Source organism: Orycteropus afer, unplaced genomic scaffold (assembly GCF_000298275.1).
Source record: "Orycteropus afer afer isolate SDZICR_OR568_19922 unplaced genomic scaffold, OryAfe1.0 scaffold00690, whole genome shotgun sequence".
Taxonomy (NCBI): Eukaryota; Metazoa; Chordata; class Mammalia; order Tubulidentata; family Orycteropodidae; genus Orycteropus; species Orycteropus afer.
In genome coordinates this window covers 1,040,980-1,068,106 of record NW_006922277.1, presented here as the reverse complement: position 1 = coordinate 1,068,106, position 27,127 = coordinate 1,040,980, and the positions used below count along the sequence as shown (strand labels likewise).

Genomic DNA, 27,127 nt, shown 5'->3' with positions numbered 1-27,127 from the left:
CCAACTTTGGAAAATGGGGGTAATCATTTTTATCATGAGGACTTAGTTAAAATAAAATAAGATAGTAGATCTCAAACCAAAATTATGATACCCATTGCCTTTCCTCAACCTTATATTTGTCTAGGTTTCCCTAGTTCAGTAAATGTCATCACCAACTGTATATTTTGTACAAATGAGAATACATTCTTCTTTTTCAAGTTTCACTATCAATCAAACACCAAGTTCTTAGAAATATACCTCTTATCTTAAACCCATCCAGTTTCCTGCATCACCAGGACACTCACCCTACAATAAACCAAAACCAAAACCAAACTCACTGCCGGTGAGTGGTGTCTACTCATAGTGACTACTCCTTGGGTTTCCCAGGTGGTATCACTATGGAAGTAGCTTGCCCAATCTTCCTCTCAGGGAGTGGCTGGGGGGTTTGAACCGCCAGCCTTCTGGCTGGCAGTCAAATGCCTTAGACACTATGCTACCAGACCTCCTCACCCTACAATAGATCTCAGCAAATTCACTTTTTAAAATTTTTATTGTGATTTGGGAGAAAATTTACAGAGCAAATTCACTTTCCATACAGCAGTTCACATACACTTTGTTTCATGACATTGACTACAATTTACCACAGTGCAACAGCTCTACTCCCACTTCCTCCAGATAGTTACCTCTTCCCTGTGTCCATCCCTCCATGCACTCCTGCCCCCTGAGCTGTCTCCCCTGAGCTGTCTCCCTGTGCATGAGCAGCCCTTCTTTCTCCCATGATTGTTCTCTCCAAGGATTGTATCTACCTCAGGTAAATGTGCAACTCACATGCCTGTCTTTTGTTTGGCTGGAAGCCACAGGTGTGGGTTCAATTCCACACCTGAAGTGAAGCTAGAGGCCATAGACTCAGTGGTTCCACCAGGCTCTATCAGACCACCAAACCTGGTCTCCCCCCCCCCTTTTTTTTTCTCCAAATGATTTTGAGTTTTGTTCCACATTGTTCTCCTTCTCTATCCAGGATCTCCTACATAGATCCCCTTCCAAGTGGTTGACAGTGGTAGCCAGGCAACATTTAGTTCTTCTGGTCTCATAGTCATATAGGCTGCAGATTGGATGGTGTACCAGTCACTAGGACTAATTCTTTCCATGAATCTTTGGTTTTCTTCATTTTTCTTTGCTCTGGATGAGGAGAGACCCATCGTTGCATCTAGATGGCAGCTTGTAAGCTTTTAAGATCCCAGTTGCTACTCACCAAAGTAGGAGGTGGAACAATGTTTTATATAGTATGTTATGCCAATTGAGCTTGATGTCCACAGTGGCTATGGTCCTGAGGCCACAGGTTCAACTGTTCGGTCCCTCTGGGTAGCTCTCTGTGACCAAGAAGTGACTACAACCTTGTCCCTTGTCAGCTCTACTATACACCTGGGAATTCAGATCATACAAATTTATAGGACCATTCTCTGCTAACCCTATACATGGTCTTGGGCCCACTCCCTGCTTCATAGACATACCTACTAATCCAGCCTGTCTGCCCATCTATCCATCTATATATCCATGTTTGCCTTCATTGACAATGCAGTACTGTATGTGCAAAAGGGTTCATCTTTGTTGTCTGTACCTTCCATGTACCTCTCTATGTCTTCCTCTTTCTCAATGCCACTATGTTGATCACTCACATTTGATACATTGCCCTTCTCTTCACCAAAATCAATACTTATCTCTACCTGTCTAACAGTGTTCCCTCCCCTCCCACCCCTGGTAACCAACAAAGAAAAAAATTCCTTCCATAGATAAACTTTTCCTTGACTTTTACAATAACGGACTAATACAATATTTGTCCTTCTGTGACTGACTTATTTCACTCAGCATAATGTCCTCCAAGTTCATCCACGTTATGTGGTGTTTTGCAGATTCTAGATTATTCTTTAGGGTTGCATAGTGTTTCATTATGTGTATGTACCATCGTTTGGTTATCCATTCCTCAGTTGATGGACACCTAGGTTGTTTCCATCTTTTGGTTATTGTAAATAGTGCAATGAACATGGGTGTGCATATGTCTGTTTTTGTCATGGCTCTCACTTCTTTAGGATAAATACCTAGTAATAGAATGGCTGGGTCAAATGGTATTTCTAATTCCAACTTTTGAAGGAATTGCCATACTGTTTTCCACAGTGGTTGTACCATTTGACAGTCCCACCAGTAGTGTATGAGAGTCCCAATCTCTCCACATCCTCGCCAGCATTTGTTATTTTCTGCCTTGTTTAACTTTGCTACTGGTGCTGGAGTAAGATGGTATCTCATTGTTGTTTTGATTTTCAGCAAATTCACTTTTATATCCTCCTGCCAAACTCTTTTTCACTTTAAGCTATAGAGATCTTTCAGATTCAGGTGTGTCTATTGCTTACAACATTCTCAGTAGTCCTGGAATCTTTGACATAACCTAGGAGACCCTATATGATTGGTCCTTTGCCTCCAGTGTCTCTCTCCCCTACTGGCTTTGCTCCACACAAGACACAGTGCTTTTTTTTGAGCTTTTGCAATTAGCCACGGTGCTTCTGACATTTGGTACTTTCCTACTGAAGAGAATATTTACCCCATCCCCCCTTTTCTCCTAATATCCTTCCATTTTAATTCATTTCAATTGCCTGGGGAAGATTTGCTGATCCCTCTCCCCCATCACTCACTGTCAGTACTTTCTCAGTTCCTTTGACGTAAGTTCTAGTATCACTTACTTTCTTCCATAAAACCAAAAACCAAACTCCTTGCCTTCCATAGTTCCGACCCATAGCGACCCCTCCTTGGGTTTCCAAGGCAGTATCTCTACGGAAGATCTACGGAAGTAGATTGCCCAGTCTTCCTTATAGCTCCTAGCATAGTTAATTTTAATATTTTTGTGATTGTTTGACTAACATGTGTCCAAACCACTAGCATATCAGATCCCTGAGGATCTATTTTGCTGTATCTTTAGCACTTACCACAGCACCTGGCACATAGTATAGATGCCATAAATAATTGTTGAATTAGTAGTATTTTATATGTGGTCAAGGAGTTTTGGTGGTGCCCCTGCTAAGGCATTGAGCTGCTAACCCAAAGTTTTGATGTTGGAATCCACTAGCCGCTCGTTGAAAGAAAGACAACACAGGCTGCTTTGGTAGAGAAGCCTGTGGGGTCGCTATGAGTTGGAATGACGGCAGCGGACTTGGTTTGGTTTTCGTTTTATATGTGATCACCATTCTATTAACCTAATTTTCAGATTTCATGTGAAAAGCGCTATCTTTGGATTCAGAGTAGATTGAAATCTTGGCTTTTTAATCTTGGGCAATTATCTTTATTTTTCTGAGGTTCATCTGTAAAATGGGAACAATAGCGCTTGCCTCACTGAGGATGTAATGAGATAATGTGACGTGAAATGCTTGCACATTGCCTGGCACAGGTCTCCATCAGTGTTGCCTAATAATAATGATTATAATTAAGATAGGCCAGATAGTCATGTAGACAAGCAGAGTGTAAGCAAACAGTGTTGTCTTTGTGCCAACTTGGAGCACCATAATCTGAGGGATAGGGCGACAGTGGGGTCTTTCTTTGGCTTCCTTCTGCAGCCTGGCCACCCCCACGACAGATAGAATCCCAGGAGGCGCCAGAAAGTTTAGATCCCCGGAAGAAGTTGAGCCTTCAATGTGGAGTTGAGAGTAGAAAAGCCAGGTTGCACCTCCGAGGATGCCCAGCGGCGATCCCGGTTCTCTTCCAACTCCTCCCCAGCTGGAGCAGGCGGAGAGAACTAGGCTCTTCGTGCGCCCCAGAGGCACTCCAGGGGTGAAAGCTGGGAGCCTAAGAATCAGAAACCCGGTGGAGGTTGCTCAGTTCCGCCGAGGGTTGGAGTCCAACTCTTCCCTCCTGCGCAACTTTACCCTGGTCCCTTCACACTCTGAGTCTGTCTGTTGGCTACCTCAAAAAGGGCCTGAGGAAGGGGAAGCGAGGAGCAGACGTTCCCGCACTTGCTCTCTCTGCGCCGGCAGGTTCCGGACAAATTTGGCTCAGTCCTCGGAGGTCTCGCGGCAGCCACGGCCCCTAGCTTCCCGGATCGGCTGTCCCTGTCTCCCCTGGGCGGCCAGAGACGGTGACAGAGTGCTAGCAGCGTCCTAATCCAGACTGACTGCAGAAACACCCGGGGTATTTCCGTGCCTCTCAGGGGCATGGACCACAGGGTTTCACGCCAATGGTTAACGTTTTAATGACGTTTAGAAGAACCTTTCCAATCGACCAGGCCCCAAGAGGGCTGCCCAGTTGCACGGTTTCTTTTTATTTGTAGATGCTGACTTAAGTGTGTGTCTGTGTAAATATTGTGGAGCAACTCTTAATGAGAAGTACATGGAACTTCAATCCTTGGTTCTTTCCTCCTAAAGCTTTTTTTTTTTTTTAGTTTGTTTCTAAGTGTCTAATACTGTTATTTTCTTACTTGAGGTTCCTTTTAATTATTTTGCAAGAGATTCTCTAAAATAATATTACAGTATGGGGCAATCTACTTCCGTAGTGTTACTGCCTCGGAAACCCACGGAGAGGTCTCTATGAGTCGGGTCCGACTCAATGGCACATAACAACAACAACAACATGTATTATGTATAAATTGTTCCCATAATTCTCCTTACCTCTCAAGATAAACGTCAGTTCTGAACCTCAAAAAAAAAAAAAAAAAATGTCTTTTAGTAATAGAGATGTTGTTGTATAAAATGTTTGGAGAGTTAAGGGGAGTACACCAACTAATGAACTTTAGTTTAAAAAGTAGATATACGCAAACATTAGTAACTCCATAAGGCTACACAATTAATGGATACTATTGATGGTTTTGGATTTTCAGAGAGCAACTTTGCAGTATCTGGAGTTGTTTTGGAAATCACTTTCTAGTCTTAATCTTGAAAGTGTTAAAAAGCTACTAGGCTATATTTATGTCCCTGTTACAATAACAGATTCATAGTCCTTAAGAATCTATCCTGAAGTATGTGGGATCAAAAAGCTCAAATTAAATGAAAAAAAGTTAAAATATTTGTTATCACTTTACATCAATTTAGATGAGCCACAGGTAAATCATTTCCTAACCTTTTAGAAGATGAAAGGTTTAGTGATTACTATTTACACACTGTGAATATTTTATATCTGAGTGGTCATCACAGTTTACACAAATGATTGTATATATCCATTTCCAGTCAACAAATATCAGGGTATTTTTGTTATGCAATGGTAACATTTCAAACTTTTCTATAAAAGTGACTTTTTATAAAACTGCAGTGTATTGTCAAAAGATCATTTAGGGAAACTGATAATAAAATCATTAGGCATGGCTTAAGAGAAATAGGGTAATAAGTTATAATTTAAAAAATTTATATGATGATGTAAAAATCACAGTCTCAACAATCAACAGTTTTTTATTTTTTTTCCTGTTTTTTAAATACAGCTTTCTGGAGCATTACAAAAATCCTCAGGTTTCTTAAACCTTTAGCAGAAGATTACAGGCAATGTTTTGTCTTTGGTGAATAGCTGTTTGTCTCACTTTATTTACTTGGTATTGGATATTTGTCAATGTCATTTCATATCTACAGAAAATTCTTACCCTCTATGGAGGTAGTGAATGTGTGTGTGTGTGTGCCGGAGGTCACATGACAGTTTCATCCTATTTGGTGGAGCAGCTTGACTTTTTTTCCCCTTGCTTTTGGTGATGGTTGTGAGTGCAGAAGTTGATTGACAGATGCATGCCAGAAACCCCCATTCTCCTTTTCAAAGACAACATATGATGGATTGTGATCTCTCAGCGCAGCAGGACACGGGGACCATGCAAGCTGTAATTGGTCAGGTATGGAGTCAGCCATTTCTCAACTCCCCTTTTTTTCCACAAGGGTCTCACCATATGATTCACATAATTCATATTTACAGTACCATCTTTCTATCTGTATCTTCAGCTACCTGCCAGCGTAGTGCTGAAAGTGCGAAAGGGAAAAGGCACCCATTAAATCTGCTCTGGAAACCTCAGTTTAAAACTTCAATGTGATGCTCAAAAACAAAAACTAAACAACAGAAAATCCAAGGACAAATCTAATTTATAATTTTGTCTGAATGTTTACAAATTCTATTTGGAGAATTTATTTTTTCTGTTTAGACAATCATCTCTACAAGAAATAAAGTGTGAGAAGAGAATAAAGTGTTATGCTTCCTGGGTAGTAGTTAAAATTTTTCTAATGCTGTTCAATATTTTTATATTGACTGTATTCTTCTTGCTTGCATGCTCTCCCTCTCTCTCTCCACATGGAACATATAAATATATAAATGTATGTGCCTTTACTTATAACTCAGATAATGTGTGATTGAGCCTGGTAAATGTAGTAGGAATCTTGACTGCTGCAGAGGGGCCAGCTGCAAATTAAACACTGCCACAATCTGAAAGGTCCAGGTGGTCTGCTGGCACGTCCTAATGCAATCCAGCACAACAGCTTTAATAAACAGCTCTATTTAGTTCCTCCTCCCTGTATCCAGGGAGGTGAACTGGTCTGGGGCTGCTGTGATGAAATGCCAGAAGACTATCTCTCAGAGGCCTCACCAGCTGATTTTTAGAGCTTTCCTGTTCTGTCGTCTTTGTCTTCCAAATGGGTCAGTGAGTCTTGCTCTTTCTGTTGGGTGCTTTCTGTGAAGTCGGTAGTTTACGTTGGTGTTTAAATATTGGTGTTGCAAGCTAAATCGGAAGAGGAAAGGGTCATTGTGTTTTCATTTGCCTTCCAATAACCTAAGTGGTGAAAGGAATGATAGGATCCTGCCGCAGACAGAGGGTTATTTTTCTGACTATGATGGGGGTGGGGTGAGGAAAGAGGAAATATATGTGATTTCCTTTTCTTTTTCTTTTCCCCTTGGTAATGTTTTTTTGACCAGAAAATATCTAAGTTATGTATGCTGACTTATGAACTGTTAACTCATAAATCAGAATATGGTTACGAATATTTAAAAACTCTTAAAACTTTTTTTGGGGGGGGTACACTTTCTAATCAAGACAAGCTGGTAAGGTGATAATTTAAAATTTGTTTGCTGTATATTAATAGTGTGGAGGAAATAGACCATCTTACTCTCTTTTCAACAAAATTATAGCAAAGCAATCCAGGGCCCTGAAAGCACATGGTTTATTAACACCAGCATGCTTCATAATGTATTTTTAGATGAAAAATGTCAGATATATAATACTATGTTTACCACAGTCTCACACTATTTTGAAAGCAGTAGCTTTTTACTTCCAGAGAAAAATATATTTTTAAAACTTTCAAGTTGATTTTTGTTATATAGCCATGTAGAAAGTGAAGGATGGGTATACATTTGTCAGGAGAAAATATGTAGACAGATTTTGTATAGTGCTAATACTCAGTTCACTGTAAGAGCTTACTGATGAACAAGTATATAAAACATAGCAAAATAAAGTAAAATAATTGTGGAATACAGAATCTAATAAATACCTGTTAAAATAGATTATCTTTTTACATATAAATAAAACTTGAGCTCCTAATAACTGTCTTGTCCTGTTCAATAAAACTTTGTTTTTTGGTTGCAAGCATGTTTTCTCTTCCATATGTGATAGTTAGGGTACTTAATTCTGTGCAAAATGATTTCCTTTCGTATATATTTCCCTTGTTTGGGAACAGAAAGCTTAGTGAAAAATCAGGAGAGATACTTCTAGTTTGTTATTCAATATTATTTATTAGAAATCAATAGCAAAGATACATGCTTCAAGAAGGTACAGGTGTATATTTTTAAAAAGGAATAGGTATATGCTTCATAGATCCCAGACATAACTTCTAATTTGTCAGTATTTAAAATTAGTTTTAAATAATAACATACCTCTGTGTTTTGTGCGTATTCTAAGTGATTTTTAAAGGCTCAGTATACCCAAGAATTACATATGTTAATGACTTTTTATGAATACTTTCTAAATAGTGCATCAAAGTAGCCAAAGTTTTCAAAAAATATTATTCTCATAAATTATTTGTTAAACAACTCAGATACATATGTCAAGGTAGTATACTAAAAATGTACAAACTGAAATCCTTATTTTTTGTTGAAATTGAAACATTATTCAAGAGGGAAAGAAAAATAGCACACTGCCCTATCCACATACCTTAAATGTCAGACAACCTAAATTGAACCCTTAGCTACAGATGTAAAAAGAAAGGTGGCAAAGACATTTGAAATGAATTAATTTTCAATATTATAGCAAAACTAAGAATATTTATTTACATGACTACTTCAAGCAATCAGGAAAAGAATTTACAACTAATCTGTATCTCTTTGCAATCCCTCATAACCAGGAAGAGTTTATTTTTCAGCTCTTTATTTAAATTACATCCTTGACTTACTCAGCAAGTGTAAACTGTCCCATTTGATAATGCAAATAATTGTTTATGTCCCTTCTCAAATACATATTGGAATAATAATTTTTATTGCCTTTTATTGTTTCTGTTCTGACTTCTGTTCGTAAATGGCTTTGGGTTGGAGGAGCAAATAATTGATTTTCAATGATATTTTCCCATATAGAATACCAAAAGATACTCATGAAATATGTTTAGTGTTTTTTCATTCACCTCTAGGATTAAATAGCCACAGTTGTTTCCACTGAGGGGAGGGGTAGACTGCACTGCTGACCATAATCTAGCCTGAGAGAGCATACTAGCTCCACAGAGCAGATATTGCTCAAATAAGCCTTTCCCCCAGGGTTTTTCCTCCCCTAAACAAGCAATTAAGCAGTCTAGTACTTGGAAGAACAAACTCTCTCTGCCTGGTGTACCCAGATCAAGAAACTTGGTTCATTCAGACAGTTTTTGGAAGTCAAACCCTGATTTTTAATAGCAGTTGTGTGAAGTAAGCTTCTAAACCCTTTGAACCACAGGATGGATTGCTATCCTTCAGATAATTTTCAAATCAATTCAACTAAACAGTTAAGTGGGTTCTGAACCAGGGCTTTGCATATCTTGATTATCACCTCTCATGTTCATTAAACAAAAATCATCTTTTTGTTTTTCCAGACCTGAGCTTGTGAGTGACAGATTAGTTCATCAGTATTACAGACCTCCTTTTTTTTTCTCCCCCCTCATCTCATGCAGACAGGTCACCGTGTCCAATCCCCCTTCTGGCATTGCTGTCCCCAGAGGACCCTGGCTAGCCTGCCATCTTGACACGCAGGCCTGAGGGTCCAGGCTGTCTGCACACATCTGTATACTGATTTTGCAAATATTACAGAACAGAGGATATTAAATTAGCTGTTAATAAAAACAATGGATAAGGTAAATTAGATAAAAATATTTATCAAGCCTATTTGTGAGCTTGCTAGGAATGGGAGACATACAACTAGATTAAAGTGCTTATGGGTGCACTTCCAGTTGACATTGCTAAAGCACTAGTAGAAGCATGAAGAACCATGTTAATTGCAATATTAGTTCAATTAACAGCCCTTGTAATTTTTCCTTATTAGGAAATGAATTTTTTTTTAAATCATAGATAGATTCAGACAATTTAAAATGGTTTAAAGTTGTGTATTAGGAAACTACTGTGGGTGTCTGAGTCTGTGCTCCCTGTGTGTGCAAGGAGCTCAGAAGAAGAGAGCAGAGTGAAGGCATATCTGTGTTTGTCTTGCTTGTGTCACACTGCATGGTTTCTCTTGGGAAGATTTTTAATCACAAAATATTTACCCTTGGTTGTTTCAGTAGAGAAACAATTTTATTTTTTTCAATTATTTATTTTGTGTGTGAAAATATGCACAACAAAGCATATAGCCATTCAACAATTTTTATATGTACATTGACAATGGTTATATACTTCACACTGGGTCTCCATTCTCCCAGTCTCTGCCCATATTGTTTCACCACTGTCAACTTAGACTCTCTCTGCCCCTTAAAGTTCTCACCTATGTTAGAATTAGTTTTTTTATGTGGGTTTGTTTTACTCTACCATTTCCATAAAGTATTTAACATACTGTTTGTTTACCTAGAACATGCCCAGGCTGATGTCAGATGGAAATCACCTATGGAGGGATGGGGCCCAGCAGTGTCTAAATAAGACACCCTTAGATCTTCCTCAGTCCATTTAGACTGGTTTTCTTTCCTTAAACAGAATAATTATATTAGGGCAGCTAGTCTAACTCTCATTTGGCCTAACAAAAGTCATTTTTACATGTCTGAGTGCCCGCTTTTTTTTTTAAACTGACATATTGATGAGCAAGTATTACTACTTTACTACTTGAATTTAATTGAGAATATTTTTCCTCTCAGGATATTATGTGGTATACCAGAAAAATACAAACTAATTATGGATTATTTTTTCTGAATACAAAGTAGTACTAGCATTAGCATTGTTGTTGTTGTTTTGTGCCGTCGAGTCCGACCCAACTCATAGAGACCCCTCCTTGGGTTGCCGAGGCAGTATCACTATGGAAGTAGATCGCCTCATCTTCCTTCTGAGGAATGGCTGGAGCATTAGCTTAATAAGTGCCAAATCCACCAAAATTGAATTTATAATGTTCCCACTGACTTTAAACGCTTCATACTCCACTTAGAGGAAAGTTTGATGTTAGCTTTTTAGTTTTTATTGGATGTACTCAATTTCTCTTACCTTTTGGTTATATGTTATATTTTAATTTGGTTAATTTTAATTTAATTATACTTTAATTGAGTTCATTATGTTATCTCTGCAGGTGCCTAATTTGTGAAGCCAATTTTGTTCATTAGAGTAAAATTTATCAATGTATTAATATTAATGTACAATAATGTTAATGATAAAACTAGACAACCAGCTTATGAAACTGGGCCCTGAAAGAAACTTTTCTATTTCTAAGATCAAAAAATAAAACCCTCACTATCTACTATTCAAATATCATTTTTAATGTTTAAGAATTTAAAACTTATGGATTGATCTCTCTAGCATGTGCAGAAATGGTGCTATAACAAGTAAACTACGACTGCCTGTGAAATAAAATTAGAATGTAATGTGTCCTATATGTAATATCTCAGTGAAAGGCCTTTTTAATTTAACCATTACGTTGCGATGTAAACTGCATTTTATACAAGAGTTTCAAGCATTCTTCTTTTTCCTTCATCAATTAACATGTATGCATATATTGAAAACTCCATTTTTTAATTGCATTGTGATGTTGTATAAGCTGTTGCTTTTTTTTTCCCAAACACTTGATAGAACAGAAAGTAAAGCTCCGAAATGAGATTCAAATGTAAAAGGATAAGACTTGAAGAAACAATGTGCAGAAAAAATAAGTGCTGACCACAGTTGAACATTAAAAGAAAATCTAAATTATACAATCTTTACATCAATTTTTATTTTATGGGCAAATGTTTCTTTGAGAGATAATAGCTGCTCTCTATATAATCCCAATATTGCCTTTACATTTTTCTTCTCCTCTTTTCTTTGTTTCTTCTTTTGTTGGTAGATGCAAATGTATGTCTGATAAAGTAAATTACCAAGTCAGACCTTACTTTGGAAGCACATGTAAATTTCTCCATTGAGCCATATTGTCTTGGGCCATAACTTATCCATAACTATAACCAAGATTTGTACCAGTTTCACTTTTTACTTATTTCTTCTGAAACTCAAAGTGAAGAAGGGTTTGTGAGGGAAAGACTTATCATTACATTTCAGGAAGGATTAATTTTCTCTGTTTTTCTCTTGTTCCACCCAATACTATCATGCAAGCCAATTGTGGTAAAAATTACTTAATTTTTATCTGATAAATTCCTTCTTAGTTTGCTATAATCTTGTGTTATTTTCTTCATATTTTACTCTAGCTAAAAATGATGCTGTTATTGTCATATCTCCTAAAAATAAAACCATTGCATTTAAGTAGCAGTGAAATAATTGGAAACACCTCTGATTATTTATATCAAAGGCAACTGTCTAGGTTTTAAAACATTTTATTTTTCAAGTTGGCTGAGCTTCAGAAAATAGCTTTTTGTTTTATCACTACCTTTAAAACCCCAGTGATATGAAGGACTCTCTTCAAAAGACAGAGATTAGCTCTTGATACTTAGTGCTGACTCTGAGTGCACTGCATCCTTGTTTCCCTCAGCGGTGTTTTTTTCTAACCATTAGTTCAAGAGAAAAAATTGAGGATCAAGAGATTATTCTAAATTTCACCTACTTTCAGTTATTTTTTCCAGGAGGTGAAAACAATTGTACTGGAAGACATACCCATGCAATTTCCAGATCTCTGCTTCTAGGGTCAGAGATGCAAATAAATGTGTTGACACTTTTAATGTAAAGGATGTAGTTACTGAAATGCATCACTCTGGCATTTTGCTCTCTTCTCTCACTGCCGTTTCTCAATCAGTTTTTCTTCTCTTTTCCACTGCAATCCAAAGTCAGTTTGATGAGTAATAAGTAACAAGTGAATCCTTGTGAGCTGTTCAGGCAGGAAAGGGCATTCGAAAGCGAGACAAGACCTCAAGCAAAACAAAGCAGAACAGTGGCAGAAAGCTTATCAACAGGCTTGCTTCTGTAGTTAGAGTTTCTGTTATTTATAAGCTTACTTTATCTCATCTGGCAATTTTAGATGCTACAAATAAGCAGTGAAACAACATGTTAGGACAGGAAAAATAAAATTAAAGGCAAAGGTAAATGACAAATAATAATAAAAAGCTTCACAGTGCTTGTTGCCATAGAACACAAATTTCAAAAGTTTGTTGTTGTCAGGTGCTTTCAAAAGTCAGGAGCACTTTTTACTTTTGGAGATTTTCACAAATGTTTAACCAGTGGTCTTATGCTATGAAATAGCAGCTTTATTACAAAGATGTTTCTAGGACTTCATATGATCTTGACTTTGCACATTTTATAAATTTGATTTTTGATGAATAATTAGAAGTGCTTGAACAACAAAATATGCATCTCTGATGCCTGATAACTCAAAGAAGCAAGTGAACTTAAGAAGATTAAATACTTGTTAAATGGTGTTTTTAGCATTGATCATAAGAACTCAGGCTAACGCTTCTTTAAAAGACAAAATGCATCATTTACAAAGAGTATAGTTTTCAGTGTGACATATATATAGACCACTTTAAAAAATTAAATATTTTTATGAGTGAGAGGCAAACATCTGATAAATATCGGAAGCTCTAGTTAATATGGAAAGTATGTGAATAGATCTTGAGTTCTATCTTTCTAAAATTGAAGGCCCAGCATGGGTGAGAAGGGAGCCAGACACACAACTCTAGACTATGGCAGGCCAAGCTTGCCTCAGACAGAGCAAGTTAGTTTGTAAGCCTTGAATAACAGTGGGAAACAAGGCTCTTTCACCATTCTGCGGAAAAGGCTGAGAGTTGGGACAAATGTAAAATGCTCTTTAATGTGTACGACTAAAGCAAAAACAGCAAACTCATTTCACTTAGTATCAGTACTGATAATTCTATCCTTGTGGTCAGGGCAAACTGTGATGCCTGTGCTGAAATGATTTTACCCACTTTTTTTTTCAAAAAAAAAACAAAACAATGTTCCAGCTTGGATCTTATATCCTTAGGGTTGCAATATTGAATTCTGAATCAGGAAACTTAATCTTGCAGCCAGATTTGACAAGATGCTGGGTGAATGGTAGGCAGAAATGATGATGGTTGTATGAAATGCCCAAGGTCAAAATTTGGGGCAAAAGTAAGAGATTTTGTGGAAATTTGGCTGTTATATCAGAATCACAAATCTGAAAATTTGTCTGTTCATATTAGGAAATAGTGTCTAAGGGTCTGGAAAGTAGATTTCTACTGTATTAATTTTCTTTGTTTCAAATATTTATTTTCTAGAGTGAATTTTTACACATCCATATGTGTATTTCTAATGTTGCTAATATGAAAGGTGTTTGTAGTAATATTTAAAAGGTTTACCAAAACAAATGATAACATTATTGCTCAAATCCAAGACAATCATACTTTGTGTCTTGGTGAAATATTAAGAATATATTAAAGAATCAAAGTTTTGTTTTTTTCTTTTTTGAACACTTTTTTCCACTTACAAAGATTTCTAAGGACTTAAGGAACTTAGAGTAAGAATTAAAATGGGGCAATTTATTTAGTTAACCCCCCCCACACACACACATAAACAACTTAGACAATTTAGAAATTCTAGATTGTTTGACTTCTAATCTAAAACTATTCTAAATCGCTGTTTTTATTTTTAATCTAATACATGAGAAAATATGATAAATATTTTCTTAAAATACTTTTCATCTCAAGTAAATTATTGAAGAGAATCGAAAAAAAAACTTCTCAACTTTTAAAACTCAAGATTATTTCATGAATTTGAGTACATAGTTGATTAGTATATTGAAAGGAGATGATCATTTTGGTTATATCCTTCCCCAAAACATGGCCATTCCATTTTGTGTTGTACAAGTGCTGAAACATATCAACTAGTATTGTTTTTCTCTCTTTCCGCCATTATCCATCAAACAGAATTTAAACAGTTAGTTTAAGCAGAGAGTGGAATCTCTGAGAAATATTCATAGAACATGAATAGAATTCTTATATGCATATGATTGAGGTTAGCTACATGATGTAATCCTTCCTACAAGGAGCCTTTCAAATATTCTTTCTTAGAAAATATAAATGTAATGCTTGTTATGTTGTTGTTATTTGCCGTGAGTCGGCCCCGACTCATAGCGACCCCTCCTTGGGTTTCCGAGGCAGTTATCACTACGGAAGTAGGATTGCCCAACCTTCCTTCCGAGGAGTGGTTGGTGGGTTTGAACTGCCAGCCTTCTGGTTAGCAGTCAAGTGCCTTAGGCACTATGCTACCAGAGCTCCTAATGTAATGCTAGTGGCAAACAATTTCAACAGCACAGAAGAGAATAAAGTGAAAAGGAAACTATCCCTACCATTTCACTCCCCACAGATAGCCACTGCTAGCATTTTCTTAGAGACACTTCTAGAGATTTTGTACACATATGAACATAGAAAATTTTCATGCAACTCATGTGGACCATAGTATAATACATAAACCAATTGTCATCAAGTCAGTGCTGACTCATGGTGACTCCATGCATGTTAGAGTAGCACTACTCCATGGAGTTTTCAATGGCTGATTTTTGGAAGTAGATCATAAGGCCTTTCTTCTAAGCAGCCCCTGTGTGAACTTGAACCATCACTCTTTCAGTTAGTAACTGCTTGTGTTAATCATTCAGGGACTCCATTCTATACATAAAGTTCTTCTATTTACTTTTACATTTTAAAACCATATCTTGAACATCTTCTCATATTACTACAAAGAGATAATGCGTTCTTCTTTGTAGTACTCTGTTTTGGGGATGTACAATGATTTAGTTAGCCAGTTCTCTCTTCATGAGTGTGTAGCTTTATTTTATTTTATTTTTAATTTTTATTGTGATTTGGGTGAAAGTTTACAGAGCAAAGCCACTTTGCATACAGCAGCTAACATACACTTTGTCTCATGACATTGACAATTTACCACAATGCAACAGCTCCCCTCCCACTTCTTCCCCATAGTTACGTCTTCCCAGTGTTCATCCCTCCATGCACTCCTGCCCCCTGAGCTGTCTCCCTGTGCATAGACAACCCTTCTATTCTCCCATGATTGATATTTCCAAGGAGTGTATCTAGCTAATGCAAATGTTCAGCTCATATGGCTGTCTTTTGTTTGGCTGGAAGCCACAGGAGTGGGTTCAGTTCCAGACCTGAAGGGCAGCTAGCGGCCATAGTCTCGGTGCTTCCACTAGGCTCTATCAGAACAGCAAACCTGGTCTCTCTCGCTCTTTTTTTATTTTTAAATAATCTTGAGTTTTGTTCTACATTATTCTCCCACTTTATCCAGGATCTCCTACATAGATCCCCCTCTGAGTGGTAGCCGGGCACCATCTAGTTCTTCTGGTCTCATAGTTGTATAGGCTGAGGATTGCATGGTGTAGCAGTTACTTGGACTAAATGTTTCCATGAATCTTTGGTTTTCTTCATTCTTCTTTGCCCTGGATGAGGAGAGACCCATCGTTGCATCTACATGGCTGCTTGCAAGCTTTTAAGATCCCAGTTGCTACTTGCCAAAGTAGGATGTGGAACAATGTTTTTGTGTAGTATGTTATTCCAACTGAGCTTAAAGTGCCCTGTGACTATGGTCTCAAGCCCACAGGTCCAGCTACTCTCCCCCTCTGGGAAACTGGCTGTAGCCAAGAAGTAACTACAACCTTGTCACTTGTCAGCTCTACTACATATCTGGAGATTCTTATAGAATATACAAATATACTTGTAGAATCATTGTCTGCCAACCCCGTACATGGTCTTGGATCCACTCCCAGCTTCATAGACATACCTAATAGTTCAGCCTGTCCACCCATCTATCCTCCTGTATATCAGTGTTTGCCTTCACTGACAATGCAGTACTGTATGTACAAAAGGGTTCATCTTTGTTGTCTGTGCTTTTCATGCAGCTTTGTATGTCTTCCTCTTCTTCAATGCTAGCATATTGATCACTTGCATTTGGTACATTGCCCTTCTCTTCACCCAAATCAATGCTTGTCTCTACCTATCTAAGTGTTCCCTCCCCTCCCCACTTACCCCTGGTAATTAACCAACAAAGAAAATTCCCTTCCATATATAATCCTTTCCTTGACTTTTTACAGTAATGGACTAATACAATATTTGTCCTTCTGTGATTGACTTATTTCACTCAGCATAATGTATGTGGTGTTTTGCAGATTCTATGTTATTCTTTAGGGTTGCATAGTATTCCATTGTGTGTATGTACCATAGTTTGGTTATCCATTCTTCTGTTGATGGGCACCTAGGTTGTTTCCATCTATTGGCTATTGTATATAGTGCTGTGATGAACTTGGGTGTGCATATGTCTGTTCTTGTCATGGCTCTCACTTCTTTAGGATATATACCTAGTAATGGAATGGCTGGGTCAAATGTTATTTCTAATTCTAACTTTTTAAGGAATGACCGAGTATGTAGCTTTTTGAAAATAAATTAGCCTTTGCAATGAGTCTAGTAAGTAAAGATGCTTCACATCTCTTAGTATAAAAAATTCTAGAATTTTCCAAATGGAGTTTGCTTTAACAAAAAGACTCATAAATAGCATCTCCTAAGAATAAATGTAAAGTTAAAAGTAGCTTTATGCAACATGAAAATATATTTGTCATTGATAATGAACGATTAACCCAATTAAAAAAGCAATAAAGATCACAATACTGTATTTAGTAACAAAGAAGTAAGAGAAAAGAGAGAATTAAATAAGGAACCAGTTCTCAATCAATCAATCATATACATTACAGCTTTAAAACCTCTGTGTTTGTTCCAAGCTACCAATTCAGCTGAAAAAAATGTATAATGTATTTTCTTCTATGGGCCTCAGTGTTATTTATTAAGATAATTGGCAGAGATATATGTTTCTAATGCATGATTCAGTTAGTATACGTAGATTAGCAAAAAGGAGACCAAAAGAAATTCATGGTAATTAATGTCAGTTAAATTTCTGTTTTCTATACTTCATATTGTCAGACCAATCCTTCATCTATGATGCATAGATTAAATAATGCAGTTGGCAGAGTGGTTGAATCAAAACTAATCAAACTTAGTCCTCAGATTCTACTAATCTGGAGTTTTGTTAAGCTAGACAAAATGTATACTATTTAAGTACTTAAGAGACTAGAAAAAGTCATATTTTACATTTATTTTATGATATGTCTCTATGCATTCATCTTAACCACATTGTCTCATTTGTACAAAGAAGAAAGTGGAGTGGGTAGTAATGAAAATTTTATCAGAGATGGAAGTTTGAACTGACTGTGAGATCTCTTGCAGTACAAATTCCCAAAAATGATCCTATGGAACTGCTAATTGGATGGACCCTTTCCTTCCCCCTTCTCCATTCTTCCTTTCAGATACTAGTATAAGTAACTTGATAGGAAATGAGCAATCTTCATTTATAAGTTTCAGAGTAGCTGGCTCCTTCACCTGAAGCTCAAAATAGGCTCTAAAGAACAAATTGCAGAGTATACCTTTGGACATTAATGATCTCATTTGCAACCTACAACTCTCTGAAGTAGGTACAAAGGATCATTGCCATGTTAGGAAAGTGGAAATGACTCAGAGAGGCTTTGTGTTTTATGTATGGCCATATAGTTAGGGAGGAGAAAGATAGGTTTTAGCCCTGATCTTTCTGAGGGTTCTCTATTTTCTTCTATACCAATTCTTAATGCTTGTTGCCTTTTAGAACAACCTGGGGGAACATTGAAGATGGACTGATGTGCAGGACACATTCCCAGATACTCTGATTCAGTTTTTTTGAAGTTTTACATATAATTATAATGTGGTCTTTCCAGTGTCTCTTAAACTGTATGCATGCTATTTTAAATTTTAAAAATAATGTAATAAAGATTGTTGCTGTTGAGTTGGACCAGACTCATAGTGACCTCTTCTTGGGTTTCTGAGGCGGTATCTCTACGGAAGTAGGTTGCCCAACCTTCCTTCCGAGGAGTGGCTGGTAGGTTTGAATCGCCAGCCTTCTGGTTAGCAGTCAAATGCCTTGGGCACTATGCCACCAGAGCTCCCAGATTAGTCAATGTACCCCCTACATTTTATCATTCCACAGCAGGAGAATGGAGGGAATTTGTTCTGATACTCATTAAGTGTGTGCATATGTTTCAGTGGGCATTTTGTTAGCTTTGTTGAATATTTGAGATCATGTTTAATAATATTTTACATCTAGAAAAGGGATAGATATTTAACTGTTTCAACAACAACAATACCAACACTAATCAATCAGTTAGTGGGAGCTTACTGGATGCCAGGACCTTTTTCAAGCATAACTCAATTTAATCTTTACTCTGTGAAATAGGTAGTGTTATTACCTCCATTTTATTAATTAAAAAGCTGAGGCTAAGGAAGTGACACAAGGTCACACAGACTGTATGTGGCAGAGTTAGAATCTGATCTAAGGATGTTGGAGCAGGATATATAAGTCCTTATTCAAACACAAAAGCAGAGTTGAAATATCACCCTAAATGTTGTCTCTGGAAAGTGTAATTCTTTTTATTATTTTTTTTAAGCGTCATTTTTTAAAAATTGTGATTTGGGTAAAAGTTTACAAAGCAATTCATTTTCCATACAGCAGTTCATACACATTTTGTTTCATGACAATGATTACAATGTCCGTAATGTAACAGCTCTCTTCCCACATCCTCCCTGTGATTACCTGTTCCCTGTGTCCTTCTTTCCTATGCATTCCTGCCCTCTGAGGTATCTCCCTGTGCAAATACTGTCCTTCTGGTCTCCTGTGGTTGATTGTTCTGAGGAGTGTACTACCTGGTGTAAATGTTCACTTTACATGCTTGTATATTGTTTGCCTGGAAACCACAGGAGTGAGTTCAATTGATGACTAGGGGACATAGCCTTGGGATTTCACCAGTTTCTATCAGACCAGTAAGCCTGGTTTTTGTGATTTTGAGTTTTGTTCTGCAGTTTTCTCCCTCTTTATCCAGGATCTCATTTTTTGATCTCTTTCCAAGTGATTGACAGTAGTAGCTGGGCACCATGTAGTTCTTCTGGTCTCAGGGTAAGGTGAGGTTCACATGGTTCACCAGTCCTTTGGAATAAGTATTTCTATGTGTCTTTGGTTTTCTTCATTGTTCTTTGCTCCAGATAAGCAAAGAGCAATTGCTGCATCTTAGATGGCCTGGAAAGTATAATTCTTAGTTTTATCTCATGACGGAGACAGATTTCATTACAGAAATTATCCTTCCTCCCTCCCTTTCTCCCTCCCTCCCTCCTTCCTTTCTTCTCCTCCTCCACCTCCTCTTAACAATCCATGACAATCATTTTCTGTATACAAGAATTTTATTGTTGCCATCAACACCTGCTATAATTGTGCTTCACGTGATGGTCTGGAAAATGATTCTTTTATAAAATATAAAGCAGTATAATAGATGGTGGGTTGTTGTTGTTGTTGTTATGTGCCGTAGAGTCGGCCCCGACTCATAGCGACCCCTCCTTGGGTTTCCGAGGCAGTATCACTACGGAAGTAGGATTGCCCAACCTTCTTCCGAGGAGTGGCTGGTGGGTTTGAACCGCCAGCCGTCTGGTTAGCAGGCAAGTGTCTTAGCCACTATGCTACCAGAGCTCCTAGATGGTGGGTAGAAGGACTGAATAGCAAGTTGGAGCTCTCTGATGGACTTCCACCAAACGAGCTGCTCTTAACTAAACAAGGAGTCATGCTGGCTTCAGTGAGTTAATTTCCTGGTATTCTATGAGATACACCTTCAGATATAACAGACCTTAATAGAGTGCCTGTATGCACTGCTTTGTAGATGTGAGGAACAATTTCAGAGAAGACAACTTCAGGGAAGGTATGAAAATATGTTTATATTTTATAATACTAGTAGAGTCCTCACTATATGGGATTAATATCCTCAGAAATCCCTTTGTCTGTCTTGTAATTGATTTAACATCCTCACCTGAATTTGAAATTGAAGCATTAAATTTGCAAGATAGGTTCTCTTTCTCTACCTATTCTTGCATAAAAACTCAGCAGTACGTTGGCACTTCTAAACTCATTTTCATGAGCCAATTATATTGTTGACATTAAGGATTATGGTGATGGGAAATCAAGGATTCTACCAAAGAGGTATTTCTTAATTCAAATTTTGGAAAATATTTTAATAATATTGTGGTATTTCTCCTTTTTCAATTCTAGTTTTTTTTTTTTTAATTGAATGAAATAAAGGTTATCTTTTATACTGCTTAACTATTTTCAACTATGTTCCTTCCTTTCAAATGACATTTAAACACAAGGCAGTAATGGGACGGAAGAAGCAAAATCTCTTCTCTACCGAGTAGTTCGTAACTTTCACAAAATTTTAATCTTGTGTGTTTGTGTGTGCTATGGATGTAGGACCAAGTAACTTTTACATATAATTCAGCTATGTCAGCACTCACAGATATATGGTTAGGAACCAATATGATAACTTGATGAAATGAATCACCTTACTCTTCAAGAAAATACTTATTGCTCTGTAGTATCAGAAGTGAACATAAGGCTTGGCAAAGACAGTGTTTTTTGCCTGCAGCATACAAGCTCCTGTAGTATAATAGATCTTATATCTTATATCTTGTGCTGCCACCTCTTCCACACCTCCCTCCCTCCCCTCAATGACCACTCTGAATCAAAGGGAGGAGAGATAGTCATTGTTCAAACAGATGAGCTGAGTCTTGATAACAACTCCTGCAAAAGTCTAGCAGTGTGACAAATTGGGTTAAGCATTTTGAGAGGGAGTAGAAGTGAGATGTGTGCTAGAATCCATGTTAGTAGACAAGGAGATGAGTTGAAGATCTGGAGCATTAAGTTCTTTGAGTTTTCTCATCTATTTGCAACTCTCTTTCTTCAATAGTTCTTGATGGTTTTCTTTCTTTCCAGTTGAAGCAAATCTTTATTAGAAATAGAAGTTTAAAGGAAATGTTGAAAAAAAGGAAATCATGTTGCCTCCTGATTATCTGGTTAAAGTCAGCACATTAAGATGATAGCACACCACCGTACAGGGAATAGCACGGCTCAAATTACATTTTTGAGTAAATGACCTATGCCCTTGACCTATCAATTATTATTTAAATTTAGGAAAGGTCACTATTATACATTAAAATAAATAAATATTTGCCTCATACACTCATTTTTTTTTTTTTTAAATCCTACTGGGATCTTAAAGGGCAATAAATATGAGTTTTCCTTTAATTCTTAAATTTATTTTAATTTTATTGCTGGTAAAACTCATTGAAAAATGTGACTTTTGTTCTGCACCCAGACATTGTTCATGTCCTAAGATTTTGATCTTGGGACAACTTACTACAGAGAAGTTTGGGTCTGTTGAAGAGACTCATTTACCAAGGAATGCTGTCTCCTATGGAGAACAGAACAATAAGGGAAATGATCAAATTCCCATGAAAGTATGGGACCAATGGATGCCACGCTGTTTTCACTCACCAATATGGTATGGAATGCCTCTTCACAGGGGAAGTTTGAAGCCAGAGGAAAAAGCTCTCCCCACCACTCTTTAGCTGGGAAATTCCTGCAGCTTTTTCTTTCTTCTTCTTCTTCTTTTTTTTTTTTTTTTGGTAGAAAAATGGATAATATTAGTGTCGTATTGGAGCCATTAACAGGCTGAGAATAGGAACAAAGGGATTCAAATAAAATAAGGTTCTGGGCTTTCTATCTAGACTATTGCAACATCCTAAATTTTCATTTCCTTATCTTTTCATTTCTTTCCTCCTCTCATCTCCTCTTCTCTCTCCTACTCTCTCCAATTCCTCCCTCTCTTTCTTCTCTCTTTCTTTTCTTCTTCTTCTTTTTCCTTTTTTTTTTTTTTTTTTAAGTGAAATTGCCCCTTAATGAATGTGACCCTTTGAAGAGTTGAAAGAATTGCTTGAGACTACACAGGTATCTTGCTCTTTATAGTCAAAGTAAATGTATTCATATTCACCATCTCTCCCTTTGTCTCTCAGTTTCCCAAACAATTCTTCAGTCTTTCTAGAGATGCTTAGTGTATGTAGTGGTAGTTCGATAATTGCTTCTAAGTGATTACGTCATTATAACTGTTCTACCAATCTATAATATGGTAGAATGCTCTTCTCAAATGATTCTGAACCTTAAGGTATCTTTGCTCTGTTCAGTTCCTTCTCAACAAAAGGGGCTTCCTCAGCTGTAGTTTCTTATTCATATTCCATAATGTATTTAGTGCCACTGACATAATCTCCAGTGTATGCTTATTTTTAGCACATCACAATATTGAATCTTAAAAGATAAAGAGGGATACCAGGTCTTATTTACCAGATCTTAAAAGACAAAGAGGAATGGACAATGAAGGCACAGAATTTAAGTTTCAGGATTTTACATTGACAAGATGTTAAGTTGCCTGTGGATCGAATAAAACAAGACATGACTAAAGAAATATGACTGAAAGACAACTTATAAATTTCATATTATTATTTTTCAGGGATTTCCTGAAAACACTTTTGTATTATTTTTGTGTACTGGTGAGAAATCTGTTCTAACACTTTTTCACCTTTAAAACATTCCTTAAAATATTACCGTGAGTGAAGAGATTGTGTTGCTACTCACTTTAGCAATGTTTTATGTAACACAAGCTAAGTGACAATAATTTTCACCTTCTTGCAGACTGGAAAATGGATTATTTCAATCATGTTTTAAAACTTTTAAGTACAAAAGGCCACAGATTAGCATATTAATTGGCAGCTTCATGTTCACTGTAAATTGACAAATATAAAGAATAGTAAAATATAATGAGCAAAGAGATTATTTTGGTACTTTGAAAACAATGACATGCATTTAAGATCTACTCTAGTTAGGTCTTGAATAACATTTTTCCAAGATAATGTATAAGTAAAAGTTAATGAGCTATTTTTGATTTCTTTGTATAAGGATAAGCAAATGATAATATGTGAACATATGACATTTAACTTTCTTGGTTTTCCAGCTCAGCTTTAAACAATAATGAAGATGTGTGTGTGTGTGTGTGTATATATATATATATATATATATATATATATATACACATTTACTTTTATGAAATATGCATTGTTCTCCTCAATAACAACTTGAGGAAAATGGAATATAGGCAAGGGTAAAAGAAAAAAATAAAAATAAATAAAAAATAATAATTTAGATCATGTTGTTAAAAAAATAGTGTTGTGTTGATTGGTTTCATTTATTTGAATGAGTGTCATGAACAACAGTTGTGATTTTCAAGTTTCAAATTAGAATGCAGTAATGTTATAAAATATGAAATGGTAACTAAAAAAATGAAGTCTGACATATGTCAAAGATAATGACTAAGGGCAAAATGGGGATTTCTCAGGGTTGCAGGTTTAGGTTTATGATTCCAAAAACAATCTGCAGGAAAGTCTGTCTAGCATCTAACTGACACTGAACAACACTGATAATTAAATTTCAGGATTTTATACACACACACATACAATGGTTTTTACACAAGTGGAAACTTTTTTTTGTTTTTCCCCTCTTCTCACAAGAGGTCAACACTTCTGAAACCTCTAATGGACTTCATGCTTCTATATCAAAATAGAATACCATGGAAGAGGAGCATGGCTGATGCTCCAGATAAGTGTTTCAGAACATTGATCTTCATCCCTTAGTAGACAAGAGGACACCATGTTCCCTGGGGTTTGAATTCTCCTTCTGGAGGTGAAATTTAACACCTGTCATTCATTAGATACTTTTACCCTTCTGAGTAATACTAATTTTTTTGTCATTCCTAAAAATTATCTTTCCACTTGGCTGAAGAAACCCTTTGCCCACCTAGAATTCAAAGTGTCTGAGAATAATAAACAAACAAATCAATAAATTTTATTGGAGCCAATTCTTCCTTTAGAATCCTCAATTTTCCTATATTAATTGAGATTTAGATGAATATCATGTCATGTTCCTAAAAGAATACAAATTCCAAGCTATAGGAATATTTCATGGATGAAGCTGATGTAGCAATAATCTGGTTATAGGAAACACACATTAAAGCCAGGAATTCATTCAGTTGTTGGGGCAAATCCAGTTAGGAAAGGGAAAGGTGATATAATGACTGACATCTGGTAGGTTCTAGAGGAGGTAAGGGAGATAGAAGGGAGGGTAAAAGGAAAAGGAGATTGAATGAATTCTGTGCATTCCAGAGGTTGAAGGGAAAGATAATTCTGCATGAAAGAGCAAGGAAAATCCAGTTACCAGGATTAGGGTGCAAAGTGAAGGTTGAACACAAAGCCAGGATGGTGGCCTGTTTACTGAACCCACGGTACAGGGATAGATTAGAACTGAAAGGTGGAGATACATGTAGTCATTGTTGTTAGATACCATTGAGTCAATTCCAGCTCATAGCCATTCTATGTACAACATAAGGAAACACTGCTTAGTCCTATGCCATCCTCACAATTCTTTGTTCTTACATTGTTTCTGGGATTTTCACAGAGCTTGGGACAGAGCTGAGTTTGGAGGTGCTGGTCAGTGACCTTCTGAATAAAAAGGAGGGTTGTGTGATCATAGAATCAGGCTGACTCTGTCTTGTTTTCCCCATTTCCCATTTTTTTGACTTATTGTGCCCTCTCTGGTCCAACCCCTTCTCACTTCATACCTGTACTCTATTTTCTGTTCTTCTCCCATCCATGCTTCCTTCAATCCCCAGGTTAAGCCTCATTGCTTACCATTTTGATCTTGTCACTTCTCTGTTCACACTCCCCAGCCCACCATGGTTTCACTGCCTAATGTGGCAAAATTTAAGCTCTTTGTAGTAGAACACCATCTTACTTTCCTCACCCTTGACTCTCAATAGTCCCCAATTGCAGGACTGTCTACTCAGATCTTCTTACTGAGCCTTTCAAAAGTGTTCCCTAGAAGAAACCCTGGAAAATAGTGAAATAGCATCCCTTGGTTTGTTGCACTTTTCAGATATTGTGGTTTTTACAAATTGAAGGTTTGTGGCAACCCTGTGTAAAGAAATCTATGGGTGTCATTTTTCCAACAGCGTGTGCTTACTTCGTGACTCTGCTACACATTTTGGTACTTCTCACAAAATATCAAGCTTTTTCATAATGCTAACGCACATTTAGGTGGCGTAGTGCCTAAGGCATTTGACTGTTAAGCAGAAGGTTGGTGGTTCAAACCCACCACCCATTCTGCAGATGGAACACTGGGCAATCTACTTCCATAAAAATTTACTGCCTCAGAAACCCAAAAGGGGTCGCTATGAGTTAGAATCAACTAGATGGTAGTGAGTTTGGTTTTTGGTTTTTAATGTGCATTTAATAGACTACAAGGAGATCTGGTAGTGTAGTGCCTAAGGCATTTAACTGCCAACCAGAAGGTTGGTAGTTCAAACCTACCAGCTAATCCATGGAAGGAAGACCAGGCAATCTACTTCCGTAAAGACTTACCACCTCAGAAACCCAAAGGGGGTCACTATGAGTGAGAATCAACTTGATGGCAGTGACTTCGGTTTTGGTTTGGTTTAATAGACTACAGTACAGTGTAAACATAACTTTTATATGCACTGGGAACAAAAACATTCATGTGATTCACTTTGTTGTGATATTTGCCTTATTGCAGTTGTCTGGAACTGAACCCTCAATATCTGAGGTATGTCTGTACAGTAAGCCAGTGAAAGCCAGAATATGTATAAGGCAGAAACCTGTCAGAAAAGGAAAACTCAATCATTTTTCACTAATAGAGAGTGGTAGAAAGTGGTAAGACTATACCCTGTCAAAAGTGAGAGAGTTATAAGACCTGGAGAAACAAAGCAGTCCTGTGAATCCTCTCACAGGATTCACTGTATTTATATTAACCTCAGATACTGAAGTGCAATGCTCAAGGCTTTTCATTATAGTTCTTTGCATAGCTCTTTTGATTTTTTTGTGCTGCAATTACTCATGTTTAAAAAGAGATCAGAGATATTGAGTAGCTTCCCAGAGATTCATTGGGAATTCCTGAACATCTATCTGTTCTGTGTCTTTAGGCTTATTAGAACTATGCAATGGAATTTTAGTTATAAAGTTGATGGGACTCTCGGTCTCAAATGATTTTTTTTTTTTCCCATACTTGAAAATACTCTTAAAGAAGCTGACTTTCAAGAATTTTGCCCCTGAAACTTGTCTGTTTCACCAGAAATACCCTCAAGGATTTATTGCTAAAGTGTTAGAAGAGGGTATGTAATATCAGACTGCAAGGCTGTGCTACCAGGCCCACTGCCCTTTTCTGACTTTTATATGTCGGGCAACTTACTAAGGCTTTCTGTGCCTCAGTTTCTTGAACAGTCCATGGGGGTGATAAAAGTGGCCATTTAGAAGGCTGTTGTGAGAATTTAATAAAACAGTTTCATAAGGAATGCAGTATAGTGCATAGGAAACAGAAAACACCACATATATGTTAGCTATTTTTATGATCACCACCCATTCATTTCTTGCTTCCTACCTACAATAGAAAGTTCAAGCTCTGAACTTCTATTTTCCTTGTAGAAGAAATGGAAATGCTCACCGACTTTGCCTTTTGTGTGTTTGCCTTTCCTTGACCATACTTCTTTTTATTTATTTATTTATTTATTTATTTATTTATTTAAATTTATTGTGGT

General features: G+C 37.0%; 1 protein-coding gene across 1 annotated transcript in view; it reads left to right on the top strand.

The window, feature by feature from the left end:
• Window positions 1-5,719: 5,719 nt before the first annotated feature.
• The window catches only part of POU6F2 (POU class 6 homeobox 2), a 728,490-nt gene continuing 707,082 nt past the window's right edge, over window positions 5,720-27,127 (top strand). Inside the window, exon 1 of the mRNA XM_042783132.1 lies at window positions 5,720-5,824. Within this exon, the coding sequence (XP_042639066.1) occupies window positions 5,720-5,824 (105 nt within the window). The remainder of the gene's footprint in view (window positions 5,825-27,127) is intronic.